Genomic DNA, 18,973 nt, shown 5'->3' on the forward strand with positions numbered 1-18,973 from the left:
TATATCATAAATATAATAATAATAATACTAATATATTCTAATAAATAATGAAGAAAGTGGCCATTTTTCAAAGAAAAATAACTTTAGAATTGTTTCATTATTAGAGAAAAAAAGATGAAAGTCCTTGCTAGCTAAGTAAAGTTGGTTGTGATTAAGGAGGAAGTAAAAAGTCCTCCACAAGCAACCGTCATCACCATAGGTTACCAAAATGCGATCCTCTACAATGCGATGCTTCACCATATTCACCCTGTTACTTCTCCTTTCGCAGGGACACGCAGCGTCCCATAAGCTTCTCTCTTCTCCATTTTCAACCGCTCTCGAAACCCTCCAAAAACAACTCGGGTAAACCCTTTCCCTCTACTCTCATTTTCTGTGTTCAAGCATTACTCAAGTTTTTTTTTTTCTGCGTCAGCTACACCTTTAAGAGCATTGATCTTCTCCGTCGCGCCATGACCCACGCCTCCTTCTCCGAAGAAAACAACAAAGCTTTCGCCATTCTGGGCGCCGCCGTCATCGAAACTTCCGTCTCTTTTCACTTATTATCTAAAGACGTTGATATTTCTCCTAAAGAGCTGAACCGTCGATTGTCCCAAGTTTCCAGCGTCGACTCTTCCTGCGCCGTCGACGGAACTCGATTAGGGTTGCAAAAGATCGTTCGCGTCTCGCCCAAAACCAATTCCTCCACCCCTGCCGTCGTTTGCGGTGCGTTTCGAGCAATCTTCGCTGCCATTTCTATTGACACCGGCAAGTCCGATGATGCAGGTAATGTCTTCTGGAACCTTCATGGCGGCGACCTAGGATCTGCTGTGGCTCTTTGAACTAAGTTTAGTTTTCAATTTTTCTTATGTTTGTGTTTGCTGCTCAAGATACTTCATAGTGACTTGTGTGTTGGTTGTTTATAGTTTCTTTTTAAGACAATCTAGTTACTGCTATTAGTGTTGGACCACTGGTTATGCTGTGAAGCAGCGAATGATAATCTAGTGTGATCTATAACTACTTGTTTGCTAACAGAATGAGTAATGAAGCAAGCTATTTAGCTTTTTTTTTTTTTCTTTTATGTTATGAACTTCTGATGTCGTCTGGCTATGGTCAAATGTCAATTATTTCTGCTGTTATTGTAAAACTTAATGCTTAAATTGACTTACACATAGGATATTAAATCGGTCTGCAATAAGGGTGAACACATGAATTTGGTCCTCTAATAAAGGGGGTTTTAAGTCAGTTTTCTCGAGTGTCAATCTACTTTTTTTCCTCGAAATACCCTTGGAATTGAATACCTATTTGGTCTTTTAGTTGATGTTTATGTTTTCTTTAATTACATCGTGAAAGACAAAAATGTTGCTTGAAATGTTTGCAGGACCTACTCTGATGTAAAGTTGGGGTTACTGGTTTAAGTATTTTAACCAGGTTATTGTCTCTTTTCCTAATCATTGCCTTGGTCTGTTTTGGGTAAATCTTTTTTAGTTTTTACATCGGGTAAATTCTCATGAAGCTGGGAGGAGTAATGTGTGAAATTTGTCACTAAAAGCTGATGCTTGTTTCATTTCACCGTTCTTGAACTCGTTTTCTGGGAGCTGATACCTAACTGCAGGTGGTGCAGAACCATGTTTTTTACTTATCCTTTTATCTTTGAATAATACCCTCTGAGGCATGTGTTAAGGTAAATAACATAATTAGGTGATTATGCAAGAAAGTTCAAGTCACAAGCGTTGAATAGGATAGGCATTATTCAGGAAGTTACTCTTTGAATCTTAGTGAAATAAACTTAAAAAACAGGCATGTAGTTATAGCCGAACCTCAATTTTCATTTTAAATGTTCATGTAAGTTGAAATAAGTCTTGTTGAAGCTGTCTTAAAACCTGCTAAATGTTGGAGAAGGAAAGTAAGACTGTGTGATCCTCATGGCTTTTGGAATGATGTGGATTATTTTCAAATACCAATGTAACATTATATGATGACAATGCCTTCATATTAGAATCATTGCATGAAATTGTTCTCGCCACTGTGGTTTGTTAACTGTCATTAGATGAGTTTGACAATGGATGACTTTATTTGTTTTTTTTGTTTAAAGTATTTTTCAAGTGTTTGTCAAATTTTAATAAGTACAGTCCATCTTCTTCTTAAATAAGTGATTATTTTAAAAATTCTTTTTTAAGTTGAAACAAATCTGTCTAATGTCACGAAAGAATAATGTCTAACAGGGTGCTAAAAAAATAAGTTATAGTCAAAGATACATAAAATCTGAAAAAGCATGGGTGCCCATTAATTCAGATTTAAATAATTGGATTAATCTATATTTTCTAAAATAACATTTTTAAACAAAATAGTTTGTTACCAAATAGCCAATCAGACACATGATATTTTCATACAAATTGAATTAATATTAGTGAGACCCATATAAAGTTTATTCAATAATGATTAGTGTGCATGATAAAACTAATAAAAATTGGAATACTGCACATTAGTATTCATTGCTATTCAAAACAGATTAAAAAGTTAATATATACTTGACAGATATAGCAGCAAGAAATCACAATTCTAAAAATATCACATCATTAGTTTTACATGCATGTTAGTTATAAATTTTTGGTAGAATCTCATAAACTATATTCTAAAATATATTAAATAATAATTAAGGATATCATGTACCAGAAAGTAGTCAAGAATCAGAAACAATAGTTATAGGTCTTTAATATTTGTTATAACAATTAGTGAGTCTTAAGAACTGATATTAGTAAGCTAATCAAGCTACTTAATTTATAATTTGTTCTTTTAAGGTTTACATACCGTGTTTATTATAGTGTAAATATGTTAAAAGTTTCTAAGTCTAAAATGTTAAAAATGGTTTCAGCTTATATCTTTATTTAAGAGTGAGTTAATTGGTTCTTTAGTAAAAATTGGTTTTTTTTAGTTAATAAAAAATAATCTTCAAAAACTTCTTTAATCAATTAACAAAATATTTGAGTGATGTTTAATTAAGATAACAATCACCAACATTAAAAAAAATAATAAAAAAAAGAATGCAGAATATTCACAATTTATACGGGTTCAATTTTATACAAATTTACGTTTAGTTATCAAATAAACAAAAAAATAACTACACAGGAAGTAATCTAATTCCTGAAAGATGTTATAATTTTACCTAATGTTTAGTAGTAGATTTTTCAATAAAATTTGATCTTAATCCTTTTTAGAATATAAAAAGAACTTATTAAAAAAACCCACATATTTGCTTTTAAAATAAAAACGACATAATATTTCATTTTTTTATAATATTAATTTATTATCCCAAAAATTAATCAATTAATGCAGAGAAGAAAACATAATTTTAATTTTACATTTTAATATAATCGATTAAAAACATAATTTTTGCATATTATATATTAAGTCTAAAGTAGTTGTTGAAATTATATTGACGTGAATTGAATGGAGGTGCTTTTATAATTGTTGAAAATATAAGAGTTGATTTTTTGTTTCCAATTATTGAAATAAAAATACAATCGAAATCTATAGTTTGGATAGTAATAGGCAATGGATGATTTAAAATATGAAGATATTATGAGACCTTTTTGTAGTGATTATTGAACTCTGATCTTCCACAAATGTCCGTCCAGTTTAATAAATTTTATGATTGAGATGTTTGGTCTTTAATAGATGAAAACAAAGCATAAAAATAGAAAAAAGAAAAACGCAATTTTGGTGTTAATGAAAACAATGAAATTCCTGACTTGAGTGAATGAAGTCAACGTTGGTTCATCCTTTGAAATCGAGAATTGTTGCAGATATTTTGGTGTTAAATAGTTACTTTGACCTTGTGAATCGGGCAGAAGCTATGATCATAGTTTATGGGGAGAAGTGTTGATAAGATATACATTATTTTTAAGAGCTCAGTGTTACCAGTCCAAGCAGTCAGACCAATTAGAAAATCATCTTGTTTTTCTGTGGGCGCCTCCTTAAAATTATTTTAAAACTATTTTTTTTATAAAAATAAAATTACACGAGATATGATGTGACAGATAGATAAAAAAAAATTGAAAAAAGGAAACAGTGAGAAAAGTGATATTAGAAAATTGTTATTATGGTACTAAAACTAGGGATGGAGATAATATTAATAATTGATAAATAAAATAAAATAATAAAAGAGGAGTGAGTGAGTGGATGGTGCGTAGTGAGGCTATTAATATCTGGAGAGCCCACTCATCTTTTTGCGTTTCTTCAGAATAACCAAAATCTCATCTCAGTTGCTGACATGTCCATCGAGTTTCAATCTCAATCCATTTCCACTCCGACGGCCCAAGCCCAAGACAGATCCAACTCCGGCTGCGCCTTGCTATTGCCTTCCTGCTGTCTGGGGCCACGACGCCGTTCCTCATGGTGGGAGCGAGTCCGCTCCACCTCCTGGTCCCACTCCAATTCGCCTTCATCCGGTGACCGATGGTGGTCGCGTGGCCTCAGGGCGCTCAAGAAGCTTCGCGACTGGTCCGAGATCGTGGCCGGCCCCAGGTGGAAGACCTTCATTCGCAAGTTCAACCGCAACCGCGCCTCCAAGCGCATGCCCAAGTACCAGTATGATCCAATGAGTTACGCCCTCAACTTCGACGAGGGCCATAACGGGGATTTCAACGACGACGCTGCCCTCCGCAATTTCTCAACGCGCTACGCCGCCGTCAACGTGAAGTCAGTTTCCCCCAAGGCCCGTGACACCGACGACGCCGTTTTCGTGTGAGTGGTGGTACTACGCGTGGTTAACGCGGTGAGTCCTTTGGTTGGTAGCTGAGGCTGCCCCTTCGCCTTATTTTTCACTTTTCATTTCCTATCGCCAATTATTTCTTTTCCTATATAGTATATACATCCATATAAATCGGAATGGTCATATTACTGTGTATATACACTTTTTTTTTTTTTTCATATTTTATCATAAGTAATTCAATTTTTTTTGTATGGTTGGAGCTTGGGTGGAGGATCCAGGAATTCATCTTTGATTTGATTTGATAATAGCATTAGGTAGTGATTATGAATATTATTATTATGAGGTGGGGGTTTGCTTTTTGAATAGGCAATTGCAATGAATAGACTTAGGTACAAATTGGGTATTTGTTTGAAGTATGTGACGTTATTGAACCCTAAAAATTGTCATTTTCATAAATGTGATGAAGGAAATGCTCCCTTGTAAGTAGTGGAAGATACTTTCTTATAACAACCTCCACCCTGTAAACACATTATTCAATTAATATTAGATTGTGACATTTCTTATCTTTTATTTTTACATCTTAATTGCCCCCAAATTCTTTTCTTTTTCTTTATCTATTTAACCAATTCATTTAATTTCTTAAAAAAATATTAGCAATGTTCTAAATATAATTAATAAAATTCTTTATTATTACATTTAATACAAAGCACACATGTTCGTAATATTTAATAAAAATCGTTTGAGGTATGTTAAAATTTCTTAATGTACTGCAACTTAAACACCTACGACGCGTTATCCATAGTTTTGTACTTGGAGCTTTTATTTGCATTTTAGTTAATATAAATGCGAAGTTACATTACGAATCTTGTTGTAATATTAATTTTAGTAATGACAAGCTAATAAAAAAAGATTAACCAAATAATTTTAAAATTCCAATTCGTAATTATACACCATTACACTAATTACAGCTATTACTTAAAAAATAATAATTTTGATCATAAAATATAAGAAAATACTTACTTGCGTGAGGTTATATTCGATAATACTGATAGCTTTTACAAATATTAATATAATGATATTCACATTTACTCTGTTTTTAAGATTGGCTACAATGTTTTTCATATCTTTATGAAATGACGTCAATCTTCTTTGTATCCTAAACAAAGTAAAAATCATAATTTATATTTTATTTTAAAATATTATATTTATATTGACTGAGACTTAAATAAGTAAAAATATAAACACTAAAAATTAAAATTTAAAGATTAAACAAATTTTCATAAAGAAAAAGTTAAATGATTTAAATATAATGAGAAACGGGAACGTTACCTTTTTTTAAAATACAATAAAAATGAATGGTACCTATTAAAAATATATAGATGTGAACATTTATTTAAAAGTGAAACATGAAAAATACGGTGCTGGCTTCGTTGATGGTCTTTATGGGCAATGAATTGACATTATTAATAATTAAGGAGCTAATGAGAAGAAAAAAACTTGTAAATTATATGAGCTGTTTCTAGTTTTAAATACTTTAAAAGTAAGACACTCTTATATAACTAAAACTGCATTTATTTTGGTACTGATGTAATAAGAGGTTAAGATTAATTTGTTTTCGTCAACATGGGCCCCTTTCACAGGTCAAATATTACTTTGATCCTAAGATCATATTATCAACCTCCCATGTTTCAAAAACGAATAACTTTTCTTTAAAATAAAGAACTAAATAAATGTTAAAAATCTCAAACAGTAGATTTTTCTATTTATATAATCTAAATAATGGAAGAGTAAAGTTCTGAAAAAGTTTGTCAGCTAATAGGTGGTATAATGGATAGGATTTCAGATTTTGTTTGAGACAAGACAATGAGATACTCTTTCGTTGCTTGTCTCAATTCACATTGATACCAAACTGTCAGGTCATATTATTAATCAGCTATTGCCCGAGCGTGTACATATGAATTCGATAAATTCTCTTACAACTTTCACTTCAATGATTATGAATTTAAATCCTCTAAATTTTGCACACAGAGAATACGACATTTTTACGATTTTGCAGCAACTCAACACTTTTTTATTACAGAAATTAATTTGGATTGCAAACTTTCGTTCCACGTTATCGAATCCAAAATTTACTGCGAATGACTGTGTCTTTTCCTTAGCATGAAGATCAACCTTCAAAGAAAGTTTTCACATTATGAATTACCTAATCCAGAATTTTTTAAAAAAAAATGTATATTGAGATTGTTGCTATACAATAAGAAATAACCCTCCATGTCGATAGCTCTATATATACAGATAAACATCAAGTCAATGACACCAGATTTGCAAGTAGAGCTAGTAAATATTTATAATGTCAAATAATATAACAATAACTTTGCCAAAATGTCTCGGACAAGGTGGCACCTTATATCAACATTTTTGCATAGACTTGTTATTTTATCCACACAGCATCAGAGGAAGCCTTCATCCTTGAACTGCTTTATTTACAGACCTTATCTGCAACAAAATCTCACCAACTATCCATGGGAAGCTAAGAAAACACGATCTTTCCTGGCAATAATAGCTGGGGTGATAGGTCACATGATACCATGCAGAAGCCATAGGACGATATTCGTGCGGTTGGCAACTAGTTTCAAACCATTCTTTAGCTTCGCACTGAAGATTCTTCACTGAGAGCAGAATCCGATCTTTCATATCACCATATCTCCTGTTATCACGCTGCAAATATGAGGCACGGTTTTGCAAGTTACCAATTAGCATTTCATCCTCAGTCTCGGCACCGTAGAAGTTCATCAAACTGCTCATCTTATCTGCGTACATTTCTTTTTTACTTGAGGCTGTCTCAAGGAAGGCCTCAAAACCATTCACTTCAAAGCTACGATCATATGCTTCTTCAGCAAGCTTTTGTGACCAAACAAAACTATATTTTATTTGCAGTTGAGACTCAATTATAGCACGATAAAGTTTTCCCAGTACCCCCTTGGAGATGTACATAGGCTTGTCCGCCCTCTCCATGAAATCTGGAAACTCTCTTGGTTTCAAAACTCTTGGCATTGCAGCAGGTGCTCCGGTCTTTGCAAAATCAACAGCCATGGAGTGAAGCTCTGCTAACTCCAGACATTTTCTACTCTTGGCCTTATCTGGTTCTCGGTCAGCGTGAACTAGATGGGCGGTGGAGATAGCACCCAAAGTATCATTGATCATGTAATCCACGAAAAATTGTTGGATTTCCTGCCCAGTCAGGAAATAACAAATGATTAAGTTGTTCTACACACATCAGTGTACTTTTCCAAGAAAAAAATAACTTTGACGAAAATTACCTCTAGGGTCACCTTATGATCCATTATACGAGGTCTACGTCCTGTGTAGTCCATTGGAGCCTCGATTTGACATGGTATTAGATCTTCGTCCCAGCTTATGAAAAACAAATCTCCATCGAGATCACCTCCAGAGCATTCATTTGGATGGGGCCTGTATGCCAACCAACAAGTATTAGAAGCAATAAACATCCAAGATAACAATGGCTTCTTGATGCAGAACCAAGGTGCCTAAAACACTTGTTATATCTAACACGGCAAAACAACAGAAATCTAATATCACCACCAAATGTCCTTCAGACAATGAACCTAATACACACACCTAACGAACCCAAACAAAACCAAGTGGCACTTAGACAATAATAAACTGATGATGACTAGAACACCAAATTATTGAAATATATGAATAACATTTTGGTTTTGCACAAATAAATGAAAACATCGAGAGTACATGCTGCAAGTTCTACAATATAGACAATAAGTGCGACAGTGATGGCATAGCTAAAAACAACATCCCCCTTTCCCCTTGTATCTCTCAACCTGCAGTTCACATCTTGTTAGCATATGATTAAATGGCTCATGGTAGTCGATGACACCGCGCAGGACCAAAGATAAATAAACGGTAAAAAATGTGTTAATTCCATGCTATATATAAAAAGGGTTACAAGCAAATGGGATTTCAAATTTAGTTCATTATATACATACCTATGTCCGTTTTGTGGAAATACAAGGCAATCCCTCAAACCCTTTTCCTCTAACTCTTCATTGTAGATAGCATCAAGGACTCTTACGTCTCCAGGGTGAAGACAAGGATTTTTCGTGACTACCACCTTTCCCACTACTATACGTGTGCTATCATCGTCATCCACTTTCCTTAAGTTGTCATCAAAGTTTTCCGTAGTTTTTTTCACCGTTACACGAACAAATACTTGACCATAATTCAAGATACCAGTTTCATCCAAGCAACCTACTAAGACCCGACCCTTGGGAACAAATATTCGGCATCTACTTTTCAAGTCAGATAATTGGTATGCATAGTAAGCCTTAAGCATCATAGATAGGTAGGGCTCACTGTTTGGCTCATTAAATTCATGCAACATCTTCACTAGAATGCTCCTTGAATCAGCTCCGTTCAAACTTTCCAAAACATCCAAAGCTGCCTTACTATCAGTCAACATCCTTCCCAACAAATTCAATTGGTCCTGTTGCCTTGCCAAAAACACTTCGTCCTTTACTCCTAATGTAGTCAGCAGGGATATAATCTCTCGATTGAGAAAGCAAGGCATTGACTCACTCCATTTAGTGACACAAAGCATCCTATTTTTAGATTCAAACTTCAGCATGCTTTTGCGCAATGATAACTTCCTAAAGGAATGGCGATCAACAGTAATGACGCCTTTAAATCCTCCAAACCGAATTTGAAATGCTGAAGGACTATGATCTAACTTGAGCTTTTGAGCAACTTGCCTAGCAAAAGATTGGGAAATTTTTCCGATACCATCTGAGAAACAGTAGCTTACACCATCAGTGGTAACTTCAATATCTGGAATTATCTCAACATCTTGAGGGGACACTTCAAAAGTTTGCATGGAAGAACTGAACAACTGACCCATCCTCGCTGCACATTTAGAAACACTGCGGATATTGTTGAAGCATCCCATCCATTCTCTGATATCTGTTGCTTTCAAATTGTCATTAGAAGCAAATAACCAAACAGAATTTGATCGCAGCTGACTAGCAGAGAAGGCCAGAAACTCAAATCTCTTTGATCCAATAACAATCCCATCTCGAAGAATAGTCAATATTCGATTATATATTTCAGTTTTAGAAGGCTTTGAAAATATTCCCTTTTGCACACCAGTCGATACCGCATAATTTGGAAGCTTATTCCAATTCTCTTCAACAAAGGTAATCCTCATGAAGTCTGAAGCATAGGAGGCAAAGTGCTTTACCACATGGTTTGAAGTTTCAAGCTCAGGACCAAGGCAATAAATTTTCGTTGGGGTAATCAAGGCTCTATGACAGCTCATAATGTTATTATCTGTCAATCTTTTCTGTGAAGATTGTGGTGGACTTTTTTTCTTATTACTCAGCACATGCAACTGAGTCTTCACGAATTTAAGAGGCTCGTAGCAAGGGAAGCTCATCTGGTGCAATTTCTGAAAAATCACAGCTCTAATTTCTTCATCTAAGCCTCCCAAAAGGTCAATCAATTCATCATCCACCGAAGCAAGACAAATTTTCTGAGTATGAACAAGAGAATTCAACTGGAAAAGGGCCTCGTAAGGTAACTTAGATTGCAAAGCACACTTTACAAGAGGAACTGCTTCAGTGGAAGAACAGAATTCTTCCCCATCCTCCAGAGCCAAATCTGTCATATTTTCCTTGTAGAGCGGGAAACTTGTAAAAACATCCGAAGCCAAATGTTCTTCCTCAATTTCCCAACAAAACGAAGTCGAGTGCCCAATTGACTTCAGAGCCGAAAAGTCAGTTGTCCGCACCCAAAGAAACTCAGAATCCTCCTTACAAAAATGGTACCTATCACTCTTAAACGTGGTTGCCACATCTGGCCCCGTCTTTTTCTTATAAATCCTTGGCCCAAATTTAAGCTGAGGAAAAAAAACACCGTCAAATAAAATATAAAAGAAAAGAAACTCATGAATCGCACAAAACAAAAATCCTAATTCACATTCATACTTATTGTCATTGATCAAGACAATTTATATAGAGTCCCTAAGTGTTTTTTTTTTTATGCTGCTACGCAATCATAATAAAATATGAAAAAAATGTACCTTCAAGAGAATGGCATTGAGTTTGGCTTCTTCTCCCAAACAATAGCCATGAGACTCCAAAATATCCTCAAAAAAAATCTCGAGTCGGTAACAGTCGTCATCATGCCACACCAAGAAGTCAAGCTTCCTCCTTTGGGGCACTACCAACCCCGCAACGCCTTCCCAGGAGCCGAGAACGCTCATGCGGTGGTCGGAGAGCATGATGCCGGCGTAGAGGACACCATTTTGAAGGCGGTGGAGGGGGCGGAAGATGATGTCTTCGGAGGTATCGGAGAGGCGGAGGAAGTGGGAGTGGATGAGCAGTTGTTGAAGGTTGGAGAGAGATAGGGCGCGGGACTTAGCGTCGAGGGTCTCGAACTGAACGCGACCGGCGCCGCGAGACTTCCAGTTGGCGTTGTCGGAGAAGATTTCGAGGGCGAAGACGGTGGAAGTACCCACCTTGGATTCGAGGAAGTGGAGAAGGTCCTTAGCGGTGGCGGAGCGAGGAATGTTGAAGACGCTAACTGTGTGCGAAAGAGGAGTTGTTGTCGTTCCCATGGTGATGATGAAGATGCCCCTTATTTGCAGTGAGTGACAGTGTCACACACAACACTGGGAGTGTATTTCCATAGAAATTAGAAAATAGTTGAATTTGATGATACAGGAAAACATACAAAACTCATGTTCCCTTTTCTATAGGACTCTGGTCTTCCACACTCAACTATGGGTCACAGTGTGGGCCGGGCCGAAAACAACTCTTTTGGACAACTTATGAGCCCAACTCTACACTCATATCTAAAAGAAAAATTGAACGTTTTTTTTTTACTTATTAAAAAATTATAAAAATAATTAAGAAAACTTTTTAGCGTATAACATTAGAACTGGACTGTTCCTGCAAATTTTGAAGCTTTTTAATTTCATTTATATGTAATTTTTTTCTAATTTGAGGTTATCTTTTATTGTTTTATTAATTGAGTTGTTCATTTGATTCAGATAATTACTTTTTTTGTTTCAGACGATTTGTTGCGGAAAACATCTCAGTTATAGTTCATGTATTATTTTATTTTTTTTCTCTAAAGTATTTTTTTAAGTCTTTACTATTTTATTTTACTTTAATATTAACTAATTAAAATAAAGACATGAAGTAAGACAGAATTAAATATTCTGTTTAATATTTTATTATTTATAATTCTTGATTTTAACGTGTAATATTACAATAATTATTGTAATTATTTATTAATATCAGTTTAGAATAATATTTGTTTTTATTAGTATAATTATAAATTATTATTTATTGTACCTTATTTTTGTATGTCATTTTTTTATTTAAACACATACATGATTAATGCAAATTAGACTATTTAATATCTTTTTTTATCTTAGTACATGAGATTTTGATTTATAACCACTCAGATGATCCATTGTCACCCATATACAATATCTGTCAAGTTGGACAAAGATCGTGAAAAACTTTTTTTATTGACAGTGAAAAATAAGAAACACATAGGGTATTCATAGTTTCATTTTATCAAGGTCAAAATCATGAATGGTATTTTGGTAGTGAGCTAGCAACCATGTCACTCACCATAGTGACAAAATTCAAGAAACTTGGTGAAAATAATGGTAAGAATTTTTTACTTGTTAGTAATGGTGAAAGACTCAAAGTAATGGTCTCAAGATCAACCAAATTGAATAATCTTCATCTACGTGATGTTCTTTATTCCAAAACCACCAAAAATTTGTTGAGAATTTCAAAATTGACTACTGAAAACAATATTCTTGTTGAATTTGATGAAAATGATTGTTTTGTGAAGGACAAACTGATCGATAAAGATCTTCTAAAAGAGAACTTAAAAATGACTTGTATAAACTATGTGACAATAAAGACTCTTTTGTTTACATGTCTATTAAAGAAAGTTGGAATAGGAAACTTGAACATCCCAACAATAAAGTTATCGAAAAGGTCTTGAAGAAATGCAGTGTGAAAACATCATCTAGTGACTTATTCACATTTTGTGAAGCTTGTTAATTTGGAAAATCGCATATGTTTCCTTTCGAAGGCTTTTCCTGACATGCTAATGAAATTTTAGATTTAGTTCATATTGATGTTTAGGATATTGCTCTAATTCAATATCAATCTAGGCTCAAATAATATGTTCATTTTATTGATGATTTTAGTAGGTTCACATGGATTTTTCCCTTCAAGCAAAAATCATAAACTATACATGTCTTCCCCCTTTTCAAAGCTATAGCTGAAAATCAATTTAACAAAAAATTTAAAGTCATTCATTGTGATGGAGGTGGTGAATTTAAACCTGTTCAAATGATTACCTCAAAATCAAGAATTATATTTAAAATGTCTTATCTCTAGCCCTCTCAACAAAATGGCAAGGTTGAGAGAAAACATAGACATGTTGAACTTGACCTAACAACCTTGTTAGCACAAGCTAAAATACTCCTACACTATTGGTAGGAAGTCTTCTCAATTGTTGTTTACCTAATCAATAGACTATCGTCATCAATAAATCCAAACAGAAGTCCATACTCACTGATTTACAAGAAAGAACTTGATTATGGAAACTTGAAACCTTTTGGTTGTGTCTATTATCCTTGTCTGTTACAATAAAAATAAGCTTAGTTTCATACAACTAGGGTGTGTGTTTCTTGATTATAGTAATTCACACAGAGGATACAAATGCATTAGCTCTCATGGGAGAATTTTCATCTTAAGACATGTGATTTTCAATGAGAATCGCTTTCTTTTTCATGAAGGTTTCATTGACAGATTAAATTCTTTAAAAGAATTAATTGAACCTATGTCAGTTTTGCTTCCTAATCACTCTACAAGTACCACTATTAATAATACTCTTAAACCAAACAAAAATACTACAAGTCAACACTAGTACAAATGAACGAGATTTTGGTGAATCTTTTACTAATAACAATGCATCAAGAGAAAGTTAAGAAGAAGGTTCAACATCAGCCCAACACCAACACTCATTGGATGGTGACTAGAAGCAAAGCTAGAAATTACAAGTCTGAGCAATCATACATAGAACTGAAAAAGGTTTTTTAAGATGAAAAAGAATCGGGAAATGTTAAGGAAGCCTTAATCAAGCCAGAATGCAAAGAAGCCATGGATACTAAATTCAAGGCTCTGATTCTAATCAAACTTGGACATTAATGTCATTCAAGGGTCAAGAAAACACAATAGACTCAAAATGGATTTTCAAAACCAAGAACAAAGAAGATGGTTCAATCGAAAGAAGAAAAACAAAACTTAATGTAAAAGGTTTCCAGCAAACAACATGCATAAACTTTGGTGAAACTTTCAGTCCCGTTGTCAAGTCCAGTTTTATCATAATTATATTTGCCATTACAGAACATTTCGATTGGGATGTTAGACAACTTGACATAAGCAATGCCTTCCTAAATGGAAATCTAAAGGAAATAATTTATATGCATCAACTTGAAGGCTACATAGACTCAACCAAACTAGATTATATACATAAATTGTCTAAGGCCATATATGGTTTGAAGCGTACACCAAGAGTTTGGTTTGATAGACTAAGAGACATTCTTCTAAGTTGGGTTTCCGAAACACCAAAAGTGATTCTTCTCTATTCATTCTTAGAGGTACAAATCATAACACATTCCTTCTCATTTATGTTGATGATAATATTGTAACAGGAAGCAACTGTCAGTGTTTAGAAACATTAATCAATCAACTAAATGTTGCTTTCTCTCTAAAAGACTTAGGACATATACACTATTTTCTTGGAATTAAAGTATACATAAAGGACAATGTACCTAAGGCAAACTAAGTACATGAAAGATACTCTGAAGAAGTTCAACATGGTGACAGTGTCAGCCTGTCCAACACCAATGGTGGCTAGTAGACAATTCACTACAGAAGGGGAACCAATGAACAATGTTACTTTGTACAAACAAGTCATAGGTGCATTGTAATATTTGACCAACACAAGGCTAAACGTTTCCTTTATTGTTAATAAACTCAGTCGATACATGAGCACACCTACCATGGATCATTGGCAAAGAATAAAAAGAATTCTAAGATATCTTCAAGTCATAATGAACTTATATTTGCACATAAAACCCTCAAATGATCTTACATTAATGAAGTATTTTGATGCAAATTGGGCAACTAATACTTATGACAAAAAATCAATGGACCGTGCGTGTTTCTTGGAGAAACTTTTGTTTCTTGATCTTCAAGAAAATAAAAAGTAGTGTCACAATCAAACACAAAATCAAAATACAGAGTCTTGGCTGATGTAGCTGAAGTAGCTTGGATTAGATCTTGCTAACATAACTAAAACTATCAATGCTCGTAAAACCAATTATGTAGTGTGATAACCTAAGTGTAAAGTCAATTGCTTATAATCCAATCATACACGCACATTCCAAACACATTGAAATAATTGTGGCATGTATTCCTACTACTGATCAAATTGCAGACTATTTGGCTAAACCTCTCACTCATATAAGATTTAATTTGTTAAAAGACAAACTTAACATGACCATTTCACTATCCGTTTGGAAAGGAAATTAGACAAAATCAAATATTTTGTTCAACATTTTATCATTTATGACTATTGATTTTAACTATTAATATCAATTTTTATTTATTACAAATAATTACAATAAAATTCTTGTATACATCAGTTTTATAATTAAACATATGTGTAATCAATGCAAATTGGATGATTAATATATTTTTTTTATCTTTATGACTTCATGATATTTTTTACCAAGTTATTTGTATTAAAAATTCGTTCTATTTTGTGGCTCAATGAATATTATAATGTTTTTCGGAAGTTGTTTGGTAGTATTTATTAGAGGTAATAATTTTATAACAAAAAGAATAAATAGAAAAAATGTGATTGAAGGTGAAACATAATAAAGGTAATCCACCAAACATTTTAACATATATTAGTTACCGAAAAAATCAATAGATATTTCACCAATAATATGGTTTAAAACGTGTTTATGTGAAGAGTTTAAAATTATGGTTGGAGGCAAATATTATAAATAGATTATTTTTATTTGCTTATGCAAAAGTAGTAATATTTGTTAGAATTGAAGCTATCAATCCTAGAGAAGGAAGAAAAAAAAAATGAAGTCCTATAAATATCACCAGTTTTCAATATAATGTGAGTTATTAAAAAATAAATGGTATTAAAATATATTATTTGCAAATAAAAATAAATAAATGTATTTCTATTAAAATATTAATAAAAAAATAAATAGAATGTTTACGTGAAAAAATTACATTATCTTATTAAAATAATATTAGTTGTACGGCAGAAGAATTGTCTTGAAAAGACACGGTCCTCTAACAACGGACAACGAGTCATAATTTTTCAGTTTAGGACAAGATTAAGGTAAGACGTGATTAGGATGGGTCAGGATTGAGTCTTGATTAAGATTTCGCTAATCGTCCATGATAAAAACTATTAATACAAGTTAAAGGTACGAGGTAGGTGATTCACATTTGCTGCACATTTATTACTGTCATAGATTTACCGAATGGATTATGCACTTAGCCTTTGATAGGTACCTGACCGAATAATATTCAAAGAATGAGATATCCGAAAGTGACACCAGACGATTTAAAAGACAAATTGTGGAAGTGTCGATAGTAACTCGACCTTATAACCGAAATAATAATAATATAACAAAATAAAGCTTGATATATATATATATATATATATATATATATATATATATATATATATATATATATATATATATATATATATATATATTTAAATTCATTTTTTTATTAAGTTGTCTTTTGAACTCGGCATAAAAATAAAATGTGATTTAATTTAACTCGATTTTAATTTAAGAAAGAAAATTCAATCAAATAAAAAATTGTGGTTCGTTTTGATGGGTTTCAAAATTAAAAAAATTTCATGGGTTTCAAAATTTTCTATGGATTTTTTGTATTAGGGATGAAAAGTGATATAGACAAATAAATACTAAATAAAGCTTTATAATAAATCCCTTTAATTATTAATTTTAGTAAAAGGGAACACAGTGTAAAATTCAGAATTTTGTCTTCCAATCTATAAATTTGATTTTTTTTTACAGGTTTTCTCTGATTTTTATTTAACGTGCAATTTTTATAATACCGCTTTGTTTGGTACTGAAAAGATCCAAATGTTTCTGAAACTAATAATCCTCTCTAACACAATTAAACACAGGAACCCTTGGTTTCAAGGAAGAAGAGAGGAAAAAGCAGGGCCATTTTATTAATGGTATAATGTAAAACATAAATAAAAGCAGTTACCTTCTTCTTCATACATGTTTTAAGGGAAAGGTGCATTAGAAGCATGAAATGTAGGGTTCTTGGACCAAAGCCATATCTTGGAAACAGAGAAGCTCTCAGCTTTGGTTGAGTCGCTTATCCTCTTTCCCTTCACATTCTCATTTTCTGAAACATCACCAGATTCAGATAAAACCACTTGCAGATTGGAATCACGAACCACATACCTATATGAACCCATGGAGTAGCATCTTCTCTCATTCAAGCTACAACTATCTCCACTCCCTAACTCCATCCCATTCTTTCTGAATTTTCCAAGTCTCACAGAAAACACCCTTTTCCCAACTGATCTTTCACTCTCTGAAAACCCCTTCTCTTCCTCACCTCTCAACCCACTTGGCCCAATACCCACATTAAACAAAATAGGATTTTCATTTTCATTCTCCACGTAGTTCGAGAGAGACGCCCTACAAAGAGGACACGTCGAATTCGAGAGAAGCCACGTGTCAAGACAGGTCATGTGAAAGGCGTGTGTGCACATAGGAAGCAACCTCAGCTTGTCATCCTCGGAGAACTCGCATAAACACACGGCACAATCAAACGGTTCCTTTGAACCCAGCAGGTCTTGGTAATGGAAAACTGGTAGAGCGTCTATGAGGGCTTGGTCTATACCTGAATCGTGCAAGCGGAAGAGTTGTTGAAGCTGCCTCTGAAGAACACGTGATCGCGTGGATTCGTGGAACCTGTTGGAGTTGTAGATTGATGAAGAGGTTGGTGTTTTCATGAAAAACCATAGAACCAAATGGACAAGTCCATACACGAAGAAGATAACTGCTAGAACAATTATGACCAGCAAAATGAGTGGGCTGATTCTGCTGAGAGATGACGGCGTTGTTGATTCTTGCTCGTTGGTAGTGTTACCATCATTTGGAGCTTGATAAGCTGAGAAAGGAGATATAGGATATGACTCATACGAGTACTTCACATCACCGTTTTGCTTCGTTTCAATCTGAATGTTGCGCATTTTGGCAGACGAATGTTATTTTTTTCAATGTAGAATGACAACAATGATGTTTGTGTCCAACACTTCATGTGAATTGTTCAAATTGCTAGCTAGTAGGGTGACTGTAGAAGACTTTAGCACATGAATATTTTGAAAACTGATATTCGTGATTGGTTTTCAATGTGGGAGTTCAAGGGAGCATTTTCTGGCGTTGAGTTGGACAAGAGAACAAAGACTGTGATTATGAAGTTGTACTTTGTGGAAGATTCATTCCAGTGCAGTAGAGTCACTAGAGAAGCATTAGAAAAAGTATGTTATGGTTGAATTGTTTCCCTTTTTCTAGTTAAGATGGAAGGAGATATAGAGAGCTTATAAGGAGAAAAATGAAGGAAGAGATGATAGATGGAAGAGTGTACGTATATTACCTTTTGATAAAGTCAACAACCATAACCGCATTGTCAGTTCAGTGGTTGGTTGGTGGACATGAAAATTTGTTTAACTTTACTTTTACACATCAAAAGTTATACTAATATTTACATAGGTTTTTAATATACAATTTCTCACGTATAAATACTAAAGTTCCTGTACTAATCTTTCATGTTAATTTTTTCTGTCTCTTATTGTAGGATACGAATTCACGAAGCTTTTTCTTTTGTATCCTTTTACTGATACACTACGTACACTGATTGGCAACGCACTTGATGACAACAGGCATTCAAACACAGTAAAAATAACTTTTTCATTTTCTTTCTTCCCCACTGCCTCTTACTTTTTTTTTTGGCATGCCAATATTATTAATAAGTTATGCTAATAATTAGGTCCACTTACCCCTCAACTCCATCATTAAGATTGTTAATCTCTCTGATATTACAATCATTTACGTTTTATCATCTCAAAACT

The 18,973-nt window shown here is 33.6% G+C and overlaps 4 protein-coding genes across 4 annotated transcripts; 2 read left to right on the forward strand and 2 right to left on the reverse strand.

Moving 5' to 3' along the window:
• The first annotated feature begins 123 nt into the window (after positions 1–123).
• On the forward strand, positions 124–1,062 carry LOC106767502 (protein NUCLEAR FUSION DEFECTIVE 2). The gene is made up of 2 exons (XM_014652408.2): positions 124–342; positions 413–1,062. The coding sequence occupies exons 1-2, from the start codon at positions 209–211 to the stop codon at positions 816–818; spliced, it is 540 nt and encodes a 179-aa protein (XP_014507894.1). The 5' UTR covers positions 124–208; the 3' UTR covers positions 819–1,062.
• A 3,105-nt stretch (positions 1,063–4,167) lies between these two features.
• On the forward strand, positions 4,168–5,255 carry LOC106767386. Its single transcript, XM_014652267.2, has one exon. It carries the CDS (start codon positions 4,250–4,252, stop codon positions 4,724–4,726), a length of 477 nt encoding a protein of 158 aa, XP_014507753.1. The 5' UTR covers positions 4,168–4,249; the 3' UTR covers positions 4,727–5,255.
• Positions 5,256–6,940: 1,685 nt separating this feature from the next.
• LOC106769296 (RNA-dependent RNA polymerase 2) lies at positions 6,941–11,483 on the reverse strand. The gene is made up of 4 exons (XM_014654853.2): positions 10,800–11,483; positions 8,713–10,616; positions 8,011–8,161; positions 6,941–7,921 (listed from the first exon to the last, which is right to left on the reverse strand). Exons 1-4 carry the CDS (start codon positions 11,334–11,336, stop codon positions 7,154–7,156), a joined length of 3,360 nt encoding a protein of 1,119 aa, XP_014510339.1. The 5' UTR covers positions 11,337–11,483; the 3' UTR covers positions 6,941–7,153.
• Positions 11,484–17,013: 5,530 nt separating this feature from the next.
• LOC106768591 (RING-H2 finger protein ATL47-like) lies at positions 17,014–18,655 on the reverse strand. The gene has a single exon (XM_014653822.2). The coding sequence runs from the start codon at positions 18,092–18,094 to the stop codon at positions 17,114–17,116; it is 981 nt and encodes a 326-aa protein (XP_014509308.1). The 5' UTR covers positions 18,095–18,655; the 3' UTR covers positions 17,014–17,113.
• Positions 18,656–18,973: the final 318 nt, after the last annotated feature.

This window comes from Vigna radiata, chromosome 7 (assembly GCF_000741045.1).
Source record: "Vigna radiata var. radiata cultivar VC1973A chromosome 7, Vradiata_ver6, whole genome shotgun sequence".
Classification (NCBI taxonomy): Eukaryota; Viridiplantae; Streptophyta; class Magnoliopsida; order Fabales; family Fabaceae; genus Vigna; species Vigna radiata.

Bases quoted from the DNA above. Each gene is read 5' to 3' on its own strand.
- LOC106767502 (XM_014652408.2), top strand. From the start codon at position 209: ATGCGATCCTCTACAATGCGATGCTTCACCATATTCACCCTGTTACTT. The intron at 343-412 runs GTAAACCCTTTC...TTTCTGCGTCAG, and splicing joins ACCCTCCAAAAACAACTCGG to CTACACCTTTAAGAGCATTG.
- LOC106767386 (XM_014652267.2), top strand. From the start codon at position 4,250: ATGTCCATCGAGTTTCAATCTCAATCCATTTCCACTCCGACGGCCCAA.
- LOC106769296 (XM_014654853.2), bottom strand. From the start codon at position 11,336: ATGGGAACGACAACAACTCCTCTTTCGCACACAGTTAGCGTCTTCAAC. The intron at 8,162-8,712 runs GTATGTATATAA...GTTGGCATACAG, and splicing joins TTTCCACAAAACGGACATAG to GCCCCATCCAAATGAATGCT. The intron at 7,922-8,010 runs GTAATTTTCGTC...CTGACTGGGCAG, and splicing joins ATCATAAGGTGACCCTAGAG to GAAATCCAACAATTTTTCGT.
- LOC106768591 (XM_014653822.2), bottom strand. From the start codon at position 18,094: ATGCGCAACATTCAGATTGAAACGAAGCAAAACGGTGATGTGAAGTAC.